General features: G+C 35.9%; 1 protein-coding gene across 1 annotated transcript in view; it reads left to right on the top strand.

The window, feature by feature from the left end:
• The window catches only part of Atp11b (ATPase phospholipid transporting 11B (putative)), an 82,806-nt gene that overhangs the window by 50,190 nt on the left and 18,369 nt on the right, over positions 1-14,247 (top strand). Inside the window, exons 20-27 of the mRNA XM_010624540.2 lie at positions 243-396; positions 1,543-1,645; positions 3,985-4,130; positions 5,464-5,523; positions 7,396-7,523; positions 9,420-9,558; positions 11,369-11,434; positions 11,910-12,013. Of these exons, the coding sequence (XP_010622842.1) occupies positions 243-396; positions 1,543-1,645; positions 3,985-4,130; positions 5,464-5,523; positions 7,396-7,523; positions 9,420-9,558; positions 11,369-11,434; positions 11,910-12,013 (900 nt within the window). The remainder of the gene's footprint in view (positions 1-242; positions 397-1,542; positions 1,646-3,984; positions 4,131-5,463; positions 5,524-7,395; positions 7,524-9,419; positions 9,559-11,368; positions 11,435-11,909; positions 12,014-14,247) is intronic.

Consider the following 14,247-nt stretch of genomic DNA (forward strand, 5'->3'; position numbering starts at 1 on the left):
ATATATAGTTACTATGTATCAGTTCACTGTAAAACTGAATATCATCTATTTTCATCACATCAGTAACTCGGTTCTTCTAAATCTTAATCTTCCGGTAATACAACTGAGTTTGTTTCTTGGTGTTACTATTTTATAATAGTAAAATCTGTGGTTGAACTATCTTTCAGTAAAAATCTTTTATTCTGAGTATAAATAATATGACTTCAGAATGTCTTACAGATATTATAATTATCTTCTTTTAGAATTACAGAAGATCATGTGATTCAGCATGGTCTGGTAGTGGATGGGACCAGCCTATCTCTTGCACTCAGGGAGCATGAAAAGCTGTTTATGGAAGTTTGCAGAAATTGTTCAGCTGTGTTATGCTGTCGTATGGCACCACTGCAGAAAGCAAAAGTATGTAAATATTGTTAAAAGCTCCATAAAGGTATTTAGATCTAAAAGTATTCTCTAAGATCAGTGCCTTCACATAGTTTCATTTGGTGGTAGGCAAAGTATGACTCTCACACTCGGAATCAGACACTTGTACTATGAATCTTAGCCCTGTACATTCTCAGAGTAAATACTCAAGCTTCAAATATTCATAATGACCTGGAAAATCTGTATTGTGTAGCAGTTGTGGTCTTGCTGAAACACAAATTTGAACTGTAGTAACTAACATTACCCAAATTAGTTACTTAACAAGTGAAGGACTCTAGAAAACTTGAATCTGCATCTTAGGGTGGTTCTGTTGATCTCTGCTTATTCATACATTCTCTTGAATTGGTAATTCTTTATTAAAAGTTGCTCTTGAGTGATAAATTAGGACTTTGGTAGAAAGTTGAAAGCTAGTTAATTTGTAAAATTGTATACAAGAAATACTTAAATTTCAGCTTCCGAAGTGAAAGTATATAGACACTTATATTTTGTAATTTCACATGTGTAATTTGAGGTCTTAGAATGTATCCTTTACAAATATCCTTTGCAATGAACATCTAAATACTACTGATTATTTTGCATATACATCTAATAAATTCAAAATCCAGCCATTTTGGTTTCATGGAATTTTGTTACTGTGCCTTTTTTATAATTGTATCCTAGTCTGTGAAGACTGAAACTCGAGGCCAGACAAAACTTAACAAAAGTACATTCAAAAATTCCACAGAAATCTGTTGATTTAATATTGGTTGCTTCTTTAAAACTTCAGATTATGTTCATTGTAAGAGAAAACAATTGTCTTTCTTCTATATCAAATAAAAAGTAGTTTCTTGAGAAAAGAAAGTTTTACCTGAAAGAATTCAATTACGTGCAGTTTTTCCATGATTTTTTGAAAATTAAGATGTATTTAAATTTTTTTCTTGTCAAAAAGTTCAAACATAATAACATTCCTAAATTGTAATGAAGGCATCCCTCAAAAAACTCACTGCATATTACTGTCTAATATATGATTAAATATTTTTTCATTACTGTTCCTTCTGTAGTCATTTCAGATAAATGACATTAAACAAATTTAAGGAAATTGAATTCGTATCATAAAGAACTGTTTCATTGTATGTCTTTCAGGTAATAAGACTGATAAAAATCTCACCTGAGAACCCTATAACATTGGCTGTTGGTGATGGTGCTAATGATGTAAGCATGATACAAGAAGCACATGTTGGCATAGGTGATTGATTTTTTTCCTGAATTTTAAAATTTAGTTTTCTTTCCAGTTTATGTACTATTTTATTCCCCATAAATCACCATAAGTTTGATAATTTCCCATACATACATTAAGTCATAAAATAATACATTTATAGAATTTCAAATAAGAAAACATATTACTCAGTAAAAAAATTCCTAAAACTAGTTAGTTATTTGGAAAAAAAGAAGCTGGATCCCATTTACTTATAGCAAAATAAATTTTAGAAGGAGTAAGGATGTAAATAATTTTAAAAGACTATAAAAGGTAATTTTAAAAGATTTAATGATAATCTTGTTATTTGATTTGTGGAAAGATCTTTTAAACATAATACTAAAGCAAGGAGGAACAGATCAGTGTATGTGGCAGAGCTAAAAATAAAATTTGAAGGACCAGGAATTTAGCTCAGTGGTTCCACCACCTCCTTCACAAGCGCAAAGTCCCAAGTTCAATCCCTGGTACCAAAAAAAATAAATAAATATAAAATTTGAAGATAAAGTAATGAAGAATGCTTGCAAAAATGGATGGTTAAGTCTTAATATTACTAAGTTTTAAAGTCTTGGCAAATTAGCATTCCAGTAGAAATAGGCAAAAGGGTATGAGCCATCAGTTGTCACAAAATGAGAACTCCAAAATGAATACTAAGTTTACAGAAAAAATCTTCAGTCTCTTAGCAATCAGAAGAGTGCAAGTTAAAATTATCTGTCAGACTGGTAACAATTGCAAAACTTGATAACCTGGAGTAGGCAAAGATGCAGTTTAACAAATAATTTTATATCACGTCACTAGGAGAGTAAATTGGGATACTTAGCATTGTTGTGCATAACCAATTTTAACTGTGTGCCTAATGACCTTGCAGTCATGTGCCCAATTATGTATTTTCTTCTAAGAAAATAACTAAACATATTCATAAAGATATATATTATAAACAGTGTCCAGTAAGTAACAAATACAGGTTATAAACGTCATATACATTTCACATATATCAAATACACATATACATATGCAAAATACAGACAGAAAGGTTCTAAAAAGATATAGACTAAATACAGTGGTTTTCTCTAGGTGTTATGAATGAAAATGCATAAATTTTTTGCCTATATATTTTAGAACATTTTGATCCTTTCATGACAAAAATCTAAAAAGTTTAATTCTGAAAAATTATTTTCAAAACTTTTTTAATTTCTTTAAAAGTTACTTTCAAACTTTGCAATTACACTTTTGACCTTTTGGAATCTAAAGGATAATTGTAACATTAAAAACTATTTTCTAGGGACTAGGGATTTAGCTCAGTGGTTCCGGTGACTACTTCACAAGCGCAAGGACCAGAGTTCAATCCCCAGTACCAAAAAAAAAAAATATTTTCTAGCTAAAATGATTCACTGATTTGTTTATATAATTTTTTAATTTATTTACTTCAAAATTACATTTTTTAAAAGCATACTTTCTGCATGATAGGGGTTTTTTGCATGAGTTTTTTTGCATACCAATTTTTAGACAGTTAAATTTGCTTGTTTTTATTCAGTTTGAATATATTTTACATTTTTTGGAACTAGTGAAGTTAAAGCTATTATAGAATTCTATCAAAATTTTATTGCCTGATACTTTTTATAGTAATTGTATTTTTTTATTTTTAATCTTCTCTGTGAAAATACAGATTCCCTCCAAAAAATGCGTGCACACTTCAGGAAAATAAAAACTTGTATAAACATTTTAATACTAAATTTATTGAGATATCATGAGATTAATGCAAGTTACTTTTGGCCTCTACAATTACAAGAGGTGCTCACAGTGGTGGCGTGAGCTTTAGACATTTATTAGTACAGTGAACTGCTATTTGGATAACCTTGGTGATTGAGATTTTTGCACATGCATTTTCATTTTCTTCTCTAATGGTTGGCAATGTAGTGGGTTTTTTGCAATATACAACATCCTTTAGGGTCCTCTCACACGAGGGTAACATATCTGTTGAAAAAACATACTATTTTTTTTTTTCCTGGAGTGTGTGTACATTTTTTTGGTGGACTCCGTAGGTATTGCATATTTGGTATATATTGTAGCTTTATATTAATTACATGTTTAAATAAAATAACCTTTTAGATAGCTGCTAGGTGCTACATAATAGGGCAGTGATGGCAAACCAAAGGCATGTGTGCCGCAGTAGCCTGTTTATTACTGAAAGCTCTGAAAGGTTCACCACCATTCTAATAGTATGTAGTGTTCCTAAGCCCAGGTTCAAATACTATATGATAGTTACAGAGATATCGTGAAAATTATACTTATGTATTATCAGCAAACATACTTTTTTCTCTCCTTTATTACAGGAATCATGGGTAAAGAAGGAAGACAGGCTGCAAGAAACAGTGACTATGCAATAGCTAGATTTAAATTCCTCTCCAAACTACTTTTTGTTCATGGTCATTTTTATTATATCAGAATAGCTACCCTTGTACAGTATTTTTTTTATAAGGTAAGTTTCATATGGCTTTTTATTTAATCACTGTTACAATAATTTTTAGTTTCAATTTAAGGAATGCTATAACCAACCATACAATTATTCTTAAAAATTGTTTCTGTAAGCAAAAAAAAGAAAAAAAACTAATAATACTTTTGTAGTAAATCTAGTTGATACTGTCAGATCAGAACCAGGGGTCTGGTGCCAAGGGTACAGGTGCTAGAATTGACTGAGAAGAGATATAAGAGAACTTCCAGGGCTGATGGAAAAGCTCTCTCATTTTACATAATGATGATGGTATATGAATTTATACAACACATCAAGTTTCCTACTTAAATTTAGTGTCTTATTCTATGCAAATTAGACCATAATAATTACTTTTTGTTTTGAGCCAGTAATAAGTTTTCATTTAACTCCAGCATGATGGTTTCAAGCAGAAATTATTCACCTTTTTTTGTACCTGTTAGTAGACTACTGAAATGGTGTGAGCTTTTCAGTGTATGGTTTTTATGTGCATAAAATAAAATACTTAGGATTTCAGAGAGATTAATGGTGCTGATAATACAATGGTATCTGTGGACCTTTTGGAAAAGGTCTGTGAAACCCATGTTAAGAACCCCTGTTGCCAAGACATTTAACATACAAGAAGGTCCTGTATTACATGTGTTCCTATCATTGATGGTTATAAACCAGAGGAAGAACATAAGATTGCATGTAATTGTTGAATGATGTGGCAGTGGCAGTTTTCTTCCAACTTTTTGGTCTAGCTTTTTCCTTATAATATTACCTATACTGAGGTAGAAAAATGTTTTGAAGCCCAGTGTAGTAACATATGCCTGTAATCACAGCACTCAGGAGGCTGAGGCAGGAGGACTGCCATGAGTTAGAGCCCAGCCTAGGCAGCATGATAAGTTTGGGGCCAGCCTGAACTACATAGCAAGGTTCTGTCTCAAAAAAATAAACCAAAAAAAAAAAAAGATATTTTGATAATTTGTCTTTTAAAGGTATAATAGACCTAAAGTTTAATCTTACTTTTGAAGAATATATATGAAGTCCTCTCTTTTTTTGGAAAGTCTTGAGTAAGAGTTGGAAACTTGTGTTTTCAGAATTGTGATATTGCTTGGCAATGATTGGAAGTAAGGGTATTTTTATTCTGATACCACCTGACAGTGCTTTTAGACATTTTTAATAAAATGAGACTCCTACTTTCTCTTTAGGCGAGTCCTTATGGAAAGATCCGCTATTTTCCATGCCAACTTTGTTTGCAGATATTTAATAACTATTTTTAGAAATGTTTTTCTTTGAGAATTCGTATTTTAATTATTTCCCACTTAATCTTGTTTTACAGAATGTGTGCTTTATCACACCCCAGTTTTTATATCAGTTCTACTGTTTGTTTTCTCAACAAGTAAGTAAACAGAAGCTTGTGTTTTGTCCTTTTAGAATGAGATACATATCTTCAGATTTTGATAGACATTCAGTGGGACTGTTTTCATTTTTCTTAGTCCTACAGATAAGCAGATAAAACTTCTCCAAGTAGTACACTTCATCAGCGTAGCATCCACAATACTTATTCCAATTTTCAATTTGAAATGAATGTAGGTACCAACATGTATTTTAATTCTCGGTACTTTTTTAAAAGTTGATATTAAAAACTCAAAAGAAAAAAAAAACAATATGGGAGAACGTTGACAACTTCCAAATTATTTGTAATACCCTGTAGAATCCTTATCAGGCTGACCAAGTAACTACTAGACTAGAGGTTTACTTCCTTTTTATTTTTGACTCATTTTTTTTTAATTTGGGAGGAGACTTAGTGATTTAGTCCAGGGATTATCTTAAGTTTTATCCCAGAAGCCAGCCTTAAAAAAATTTTTTTTTTTTGTTCTGGGGATCAAACTCAGGACCTTGAGCTTATGAGGCAGGCAGCGGAACCACTGAGCTAAATCCCCAGCCCCCAACCTTAAATAATGATAGGAAAACCTGGAATACTGTGTTGAAAAGATTTCTGAAGCTTTAGTTTCAGAGGGGAAATCCTATAATTTATTGACAGTCATTCTAATGGGCACGGGATGGGTTTCTGGTTGTACACGTTACACATCACCGTTTCTGATCTATTATTTTATTTGATAAAAAAAGAAAGTTAAATCTACAGAAATTAAGTAGCTTGTCCAGAAGCAGTATAGCTAAGCTAGTGACTAAACCATGACTTGGACCCTTGTTCTGAGTGAGTATCCTATTCACACACACTACATTATACACCTCAAATTGAGCAAGAGAATGGATTTTTTTTTCCCGTCTCAGCACCAGGGATCAAACTTGGGACCTTGTGCTTACAAGGTAGGCTTGGTGCCTCTGAGCTAAATCCCTGGCCCTTTGATCTAACTTACTGAAAACACAAGACAAGAACTTAGGTTTTTAAGCACTGTTTTCTCCTCTATTTGTGACATGTAGCTCTACATTCCAAGTATCTGCAGAGATGGGCAATGATTGCCTGTAACTGTCTCTTCATCTGAGTAAAATAAAGAATGCTGTAAGACCATGAACTTTGTTAGGTTTTCAGAGAGTTTATGGTATAATTTAGCAAATAGTATTGATAATAATAAAAACAGCACATGAAGCAGAGGTAAAATTCCGGCTAGTTAATACCCACAGCAGCACTTTTTAGAGGACTCTATCATCAAGGGCTTAGGCCATTGTGAAATTTCATGGAAGAAGAGTCCTATTTAGTCTTGCAGAGTATGGGATCTAGACGAGAAGACCAAGCCATGAAAGCAGAACTGTGTGTAGCATGCCAGACATGGTGGTGCACACCTGTAGTCCTAGCGCTGAGAGGCTGAGGCAGAGTGACGGCCGCAGACACGTTTGAGGCTAGCCTGGGCTGCATAGAGAGCTCAAGGCCAGCCGGACCCTATCTCAAACAAACAAAAAACTGTACGTGTAGCGTGTCAAAGGAATAGTAAGAAGCCAAAGATCCATGTAGGAGAATTGTGTAACACTACATCACAGTGACAAAATTCTGGAGAATCTCAAAATATAGATCAAGTTCACTATAATTTTAAGAAATACTTGATACTACAAAATATTCCAGTTTCCTCAAATAATGTAAGTCTAGGAACATTATAAGTTTATCTAAAAAACAAGTTGGAATTTTGAAATGGATTTTGCTGTAAACTGAAAAAAATAATTTTGTGCTCATTTCTAATATGCCTCTAATTATATGCATAAGGATAATAGACATATTCTGAATCCTAAAATTCCTACCAATTTCTCTTTGTAGACACTGTATGACAGCATGTACCTGACTTTGTACAATATTTGTTTTACTTCCCTACCTATTCTGATATACAGTCTTTTGGAACAGCATATAGACCCTCATGTATTACAGAGCAAGCCTACTCTCTATCGGTAAGTCTTTTTCATGATTAAATGTCCCTATACCAATGGTGATTGAAAAATACAATGAATATTTATATATATTTTTTAATTACAATGAAAGACACATTGCCAGTAATCTCCCTCAAAAATACCCCCACACACACTTTGAACACACATTTGTTTTTAAACAGGTTCTCATTACATAGTTCAGGCTGGCCTTGAACTTTGTATAGTCTAGGCTGGACTCAAACTCATAACAATCTTCCTGCCTCAGCCTCCTGAGTGCCAGGATATTACAGATATGTTCCACCACTCCTGGCTCTGCTTTGAACATTCTCATCCCATCTTTCTGAAGCATATCTGGAAGTTGTCTTTTGGTGAGTGCTTCTGCTGAGTGCCATCCAGTGGAAAGCAGGCTCATAAAAACATGACAGTGCGTCCTCATCCACCTTATTCACTAGATCTGGCACTGTGTGACTTCTGGCTCTTCCCCAAAGTCAAAATGACCATGAAAGTTCAACATTTTGAATCATTTCAGGACATCAGGTAGCCAAGCCAGCATAATAAAGACCCTCAGGAAAGAAGACTTTTAGAACTGCTTCAGAAAGTGACAGGAACAATGGGATAAGTGTATTCAAAGCAACATTAAGTGTTTTAAAGAGGATAAGTGTCAGTGTGTCTTTTAAATTTAAACATTCACAGACCAGATATTTAGCTCAGTGGTGCCACTGCCTGCCTTGCAAGCCCAAGGTCCTTAGTTCAATCCCTGATACCAAAAAAAAGTGTTAAATTTAAACATTCACTATATTTTTTAATCACACTTTATATTTCTGATTGTAAGTATATTCATTAGTTACCAAATTTAACAAGTACCTGAAAAATGAGTAAATGAGTAGGTAGTGTCTTGGTGACTAATACTTGATACTTTACTAAGGAAAGTGTGGTGGTTTTATGGCTTGAAGTTTTTTAATATCAAAAAGGAATCGAGTAATTTTTCCAGTTTTAAGACAGGATCTCGCTATATAGTTCAAGCTGGCTCTGAACTCATTAGGTAGCCCTGGTTGCCCTCTGAATTGGCAGCACCCCACTTGCCTTTTAGGTGCTGGGATTATAGGCGTGCACCATCATGCTCAGCTTCTGCTGGTTTAGGGAGGAACCCTCTGATCCTAGAAATGCATTGGGCAATTGTATGGTTTACATTTACTGTTGCAAACCAGTCTTAATCTACTTCACGTGCATGAAAGAATTTACTCACTATTCAGCAGTCTCTAGTTTCTAAAAAATAAGCTTATATCCTGCTATTGCCAAACATGTGTCATTGATACTCAGTGCAAAGCAAGTGGGGGATTTTGATCCCAGGTCCCCAGCTTCCCTCTGCTTCTCCAGAACCAAGAAACAGAGATGCGAATGGTTCAGGTCAAGTTTACAGTACTCTGGGAGGGTACAGAGGTACCGCTTACCGAGGCAGCCAGGTGTCAAGATACAGCATAACTCACTCAGATGTCCTAGGTTACCTAGGACAGGACTTGACCCTAGATTAGTGCACTTATTGCTCCACAATAGCTACTGTGGGCAGTGAAGTTACTCAGGCGTCTCATTGCTGGCCCCACTTGGATAACCTCTCTCAAAGAGACTGTCGTGGCAGAACGGCTGCAAGTCAGCTTTTCACAAGTAAACTGAAGTATTATGCATGTACTTCTTTATCAGATAAGAAATGTACCGGAGGTGAACTACAGCTGTTAATGGGTGTGTGATATTAGAAGTAGAACTGTGTAAATGTGAGTTTATTCTTTCTGCTAATATTTTCAGGACATCTTAAGTTCAAACTCCACATTTTTTTTTTAAGTAAAAGTGTAATAATTATTTAATAGGTAAAAAGTGAATGATTCCTAATGTGTTCCTTTTTATCATTTTTTTAATTTACAGGGATATTAGTAAAAATCGTCTTTTAAGCATTAAAACATTTCTTTATTGGACTATCCTGGGTTTCAGTCATGCCTTTATTTTCTTTTTTGGATCTTACTTTCTGATGGGAAAAGATATCTCTCTGCTTGGAAATGGCCAGGTAAATGTTTCGGTTTTTACAGAATGCTTGTCAATGTTTTGATTTGTTTTACTTTTTGATAATTTTCTGTCATGGAAAATAAAGGTAAAATTCAACTTAAATCGTAAAAATTCAGACATAAAAGTGAAAACAGGGGCGGGGATTTAGCTCAGTGGTGCTGCCACCTGCCTCGCAAGCACAAGGACCCGAGTTGGATCCCCAGTATCAAAAAAAAGGGGTGGGAGGGGTAAAAACAAAAAGATTTTAATTTTTTCAAATAATGCAGTTTCATTGTGAACAAATGAAAATTAAAACATGAAGATACAAAGTCCCAATAATGAATGTAACTGTACTGTATACCTAAAATGTACCAATAAACTCAATGAGGAAAAAATTAAAAATATGTTTAAAGAAAAAAATTAAAACATGAACGTAATACGATGTAATTTTAAAATGAAACTCATTAGACAGTTTTGCTATTTAAAAATTAGTTTGCACAAGGAAATATATGATTGACCCTGTATGCTGTTCATCTCAGAGTGTTTTAATAACAGATTCTGTTTATTTAGTGCTTATTCTTGTGTAGGAGCTTTATGTGTCCCATGCCCATTAATCTTCACAGTAACCCTCTTGGAAGGGTTTAATTGCCCTGATTTTTCAGATGAGAAATGAGGACTTAGTGTTTGTTTGCTGATGGTTTTGTTTGATTATTTCAGGAGTGTTACTGCACTCTGACTGCACTAGCAATTCTACGGACATCGTAAATTACTGATTAAGTATGACCATGTTTCTTAACTGTGATATTAGGAAAGCATACTAAACAGTGGGTGGTCTCACTGTATCAGGGACTCTGGGCAGAACCAGGCATCTCTTTCCAGGCTTAGCTAGATGAGGAGGGAAGGGAATGACAGCAGTGCATGCAGTGGACCGGAACTGCTTGTTACCTTGGGTTTTCCTTTTTAATTGGCCACACTTGTATCTTACAGAATATGTTTGGAGACATAAACATATATGATTGGCAATTAAAAGAATATAAAGCTGGGCCGGGGATTTAGCTCAGTGGTTCCACTGCCTGCCTTGCAAGCGCAAGGTCCCAAGTTCAATCCCCAGTACCAAAAAAAAAAAAAAGAATATAATAAAGTTTTATCTGTTCAGAGAATCAATAAGTTTCCGTTTTTTTGGTTTTTGGTTTTTTTTTATTTTGTTTTGTTTTGTTTTTGCTCTGCATATGTTGTCCAGAAATACTATGCCAAGTGATCTACTATAACTTCTGGTTGGAAGTTTTTCAGAAAATAATTGCTAACAAGCCATGGATTTAGCTCAGTGGTGTTGCCGCCTGCCTCGCAAGCACAAGGTCCTGAGTTCCATCCCCAGTACCAAAGAAAAGGAAAATAATTGCAGTTACACACTTGTTACAATTTTACCGTTGACAGGAATAAAGCACTCACTAATGACTGTAACATTCTAACTAAAAGCTTTCAGTGCCGTATAACTGTAAACGTATCTTTGGATTTCAAGTCTGAAGATAATATCCAAAGGAATATTGTACATAATAATAATAAGCACAATAATGCTTCTCTCATAATCTTAACTTTATTAACAGTCAAGTCACAGATACGTAACTGGCTTGAATAATAAAAATGAGTTTCGGGGCTGGGGGTGTGGCTCCATAGCAGAGCACTTGCCTAGCATGCCTAGCATGTGTGAGCTCCTGAATTCAATCCCCAGTATTGCCCAAAATAAACTTTGAGTAGAGAACGAAATAACTTTGCCTTTATCTCATTTAACATCATGTTAACACATAATGTAATAGTCTGTTCTTTCTGTTTAGATGTTTGGAAACTGGACATTTGGCACTTTGGTCTTCACAGTCATGGTTATTACCGTCACAGCAAAGGTACGGCACTAACATTAGAAATGCGGACAGTTTGTGTGTACATAACTAGTAGTTGACTTTTCATCTCTTCAGCCATAGATAAGTATTTTTCCTTTTCTTTTTCAGCAGTGAATACTTTCACATTACTATTTTAATAATTCATTTAAATTTTTATCAGAAAAGTCTTTAAATTCACTGTTTTGGAAAGCTTTGGTTGATTTTTATGGTCAATTAAAAATCACTGAAGTTCTACCTTTCTATGAACAGAACAGCACAATTTGTTTTAAGCCATGAAACTGAAATACAGTCATCCTGTGAAGTTTCAATGCTAATTCCTCACAGAAGAAAAATACTATAAATGTGAAATGGTAGTTCTGTACTAAGGCCTTTTTATTAAATTCCTAGATTTATGTAATATTTTATTGTTGAGCTTTATCTGAGAGGATAAAGCTTTGTTATTCATATTCCTGAGACATTTTAAATTTTTTTCTTTTAGATGGCTTTGGAAACTCATTTTTGGACTTGGATCAACCATCTTGTTACCTGGGGATCTATTGTATTTTATTTTATATTTTCTTTATTTTATAGTGGGATTCTCTGGTGAGTAATAATTTACATGTATTTCTGTTGTTGCTGCTGCTGCTGCTGTTGTTGTTGTTGTTGTTTGAGACAGGGTCCCACTATGTAGTTCAGGCCAGCCTTGAACCCACTATGTAGCTCGGGCTGGCCTTGAACTCACAGGGATCCTCCTGCCTCAGCCTTCCAAGTACTGGGATTATAGGCATGCACCACCACACCCAGTTTGTATTTTAATTGTATTGATTTAACTATAGTAAACAGTTATTGTGTTGGATTATATAGTATGAACATTCTGCTCAGAATAATTTTGAGATCCTATCCTAATAAGTTCATTTGTTTCTATTGACCTTACTGATGTGTAGGGAGAAAAAAATTTAACATTTCTTGAATACTTACTACATTCTAGACATTTCATATAAGACAATAATTGACTCATCATAATCTTGTTCTTGTTGGGTGTGGTGGTATACACCTGTAATCCCAGCACTCAGGAGGATCAGCCACAAGTTTTGAGGCCATCCTGGGCTACTTAGTGATACCCTGTCTCAAAAAATAATAATAATAATCTTACGGTTTTTTCCCTATGTGGAAATTGAGCCTCAGGGTCACAAAGGAAAAAAAAAAGTAATCATAATCAGTGTTCTTTAGAATAATCATACTACTAAATTAGTTATTCATATATGCACTAAAATATATCCCATATAGCCATTAAATTTTGATTATTGAATTAATATCTCTCTCAAGGTATACTATTGTATACTTCAGTAGTAAAGTCAAGTACTAATCTGTTCTGATATTTCAAAATTCATGCTTGGGCAAAGGACTTAGCTCAGTGGTTCTGCCACCTGCTTCGCAAGCGCAAGGTCTCAGGTTCAATCCCCAGTACTAAAAACAAAAATCATATTTCTCAGCTGGGTGTGGTGGTGCATGGCTATAATCCCAGCACTGTGTGAGGCTGAGACAGGAAGATCAAAAGTTCGAACCCAGCCTGTACAATTTAGCACTCAGCAAGACTTATCTCAAAATAAAAAATAAGAAAGGTTGGAATTGCTGGGCATGGTGGCTCACACCTGTAATCCCAGCACTCAGGAGGCTGAAGCAGGAGGATTGCTGCAAATTCTCAAGCCAGCCCAGACTCTTTAGTGAGTTTAAGGCCAGCCTGAACTATACGGCAAGACCCTGTCTCAAAAAAACAAAGGGCCAGAGATTTAGCTCCATGACACCTTGCCTGCCTGACAAGTGCAAGGTCCTGAGTTCGATCCCTGGTACAAAAAAAAATTTTTTCAGTGGGACTGAGGATGTGGTTCATTGTGAAAATCCTGTATTCAATTCCCAATACTGGGGTGGGGGTCATGTTTATCCCATGATTCTTTAGTAAGTGCTAGACAACTAAGGTCTCTCAGAGAATTTATATTACATTTGCTTGCTATGCCTTTGATCCATTTATCAGGCAAAAAACTGGCTAATCATTAGCTTCCATGCAGGATCATAAAAGATGCTCCCATGCATATTGTTTGTCTATAATCCGCCTCCTTTTTCTACTTGTTTATTTCCCAGTACTCTTTGGAAGTGACAGATACCGAAACCCCCTAAATAATACCACTGCATGCCCTAAGGTCACTGGGATCTGTGGTTGGGGCGGCCCACAGGGCCAAGAGCCTGGGCGGAGCATGTGTTTCCACCACACCTGCACCTGTGCCCTCTGCGCACCACAGGGACACCAGCACATCCCACTCTACAGGACAGCACCTTTTAGGGAGATAGGGGGTGCCAGGGATTGAACCCAGGGCATCGTGGATGTAGACAAGTGCTCTTCTACTGACCTCAACTCCTAGCCCAAGGCAGCACCTCTTGAGCCCTCTTGGGGGGCATTTTCCAGCCCAGCAAGTATTGATACCTAGACCCACACCTCGCAGGCAGACTTAAGGAGCTCCCTGTGACCTGCCAGCCATGCCTGCTTCGTTGGTAAAGTGGCCATCTGGTGAGGCTGGGGCCACCGCCAGGCCTGGAGTGCACAGATTAGAGGAGAGGGACAGATGGAGAGCCAAGCCCAGGCCTCACTCCTGACCCCCGGCCTCTCAGGTGTTGACTGCAGCCTACCCCGGCATAGGCCACCAGAAGGAATCAGATGGGGAGAAAGGTTAGGGATGGGAAGCTCGCAGAGGGGCAGCTCTGCAGTGGGATCACAGCTGCGCCCCTGGCTCCCAGCTCCCTGCCTCTGGGCTCCGCCCAGTGCAGTGACGGGGCAGCCAATC

Source organism: Fukomys damarensis, unplaced genomic scaffold, assembly GCF_012274545.1.
Source record: "Fukomys damarensis isolate Sample0158 unplaced genomic scaffold, DMR_v1.0_HiC HiC_scaffold_12, whole genome shotgun sequence".
Taxonomy (NCBI): Eukaryota; Metazoa; Chordata; class Mammalia; order Rodentia; family Bathyergidae; genus Fukomys; species Fukomys damarensis.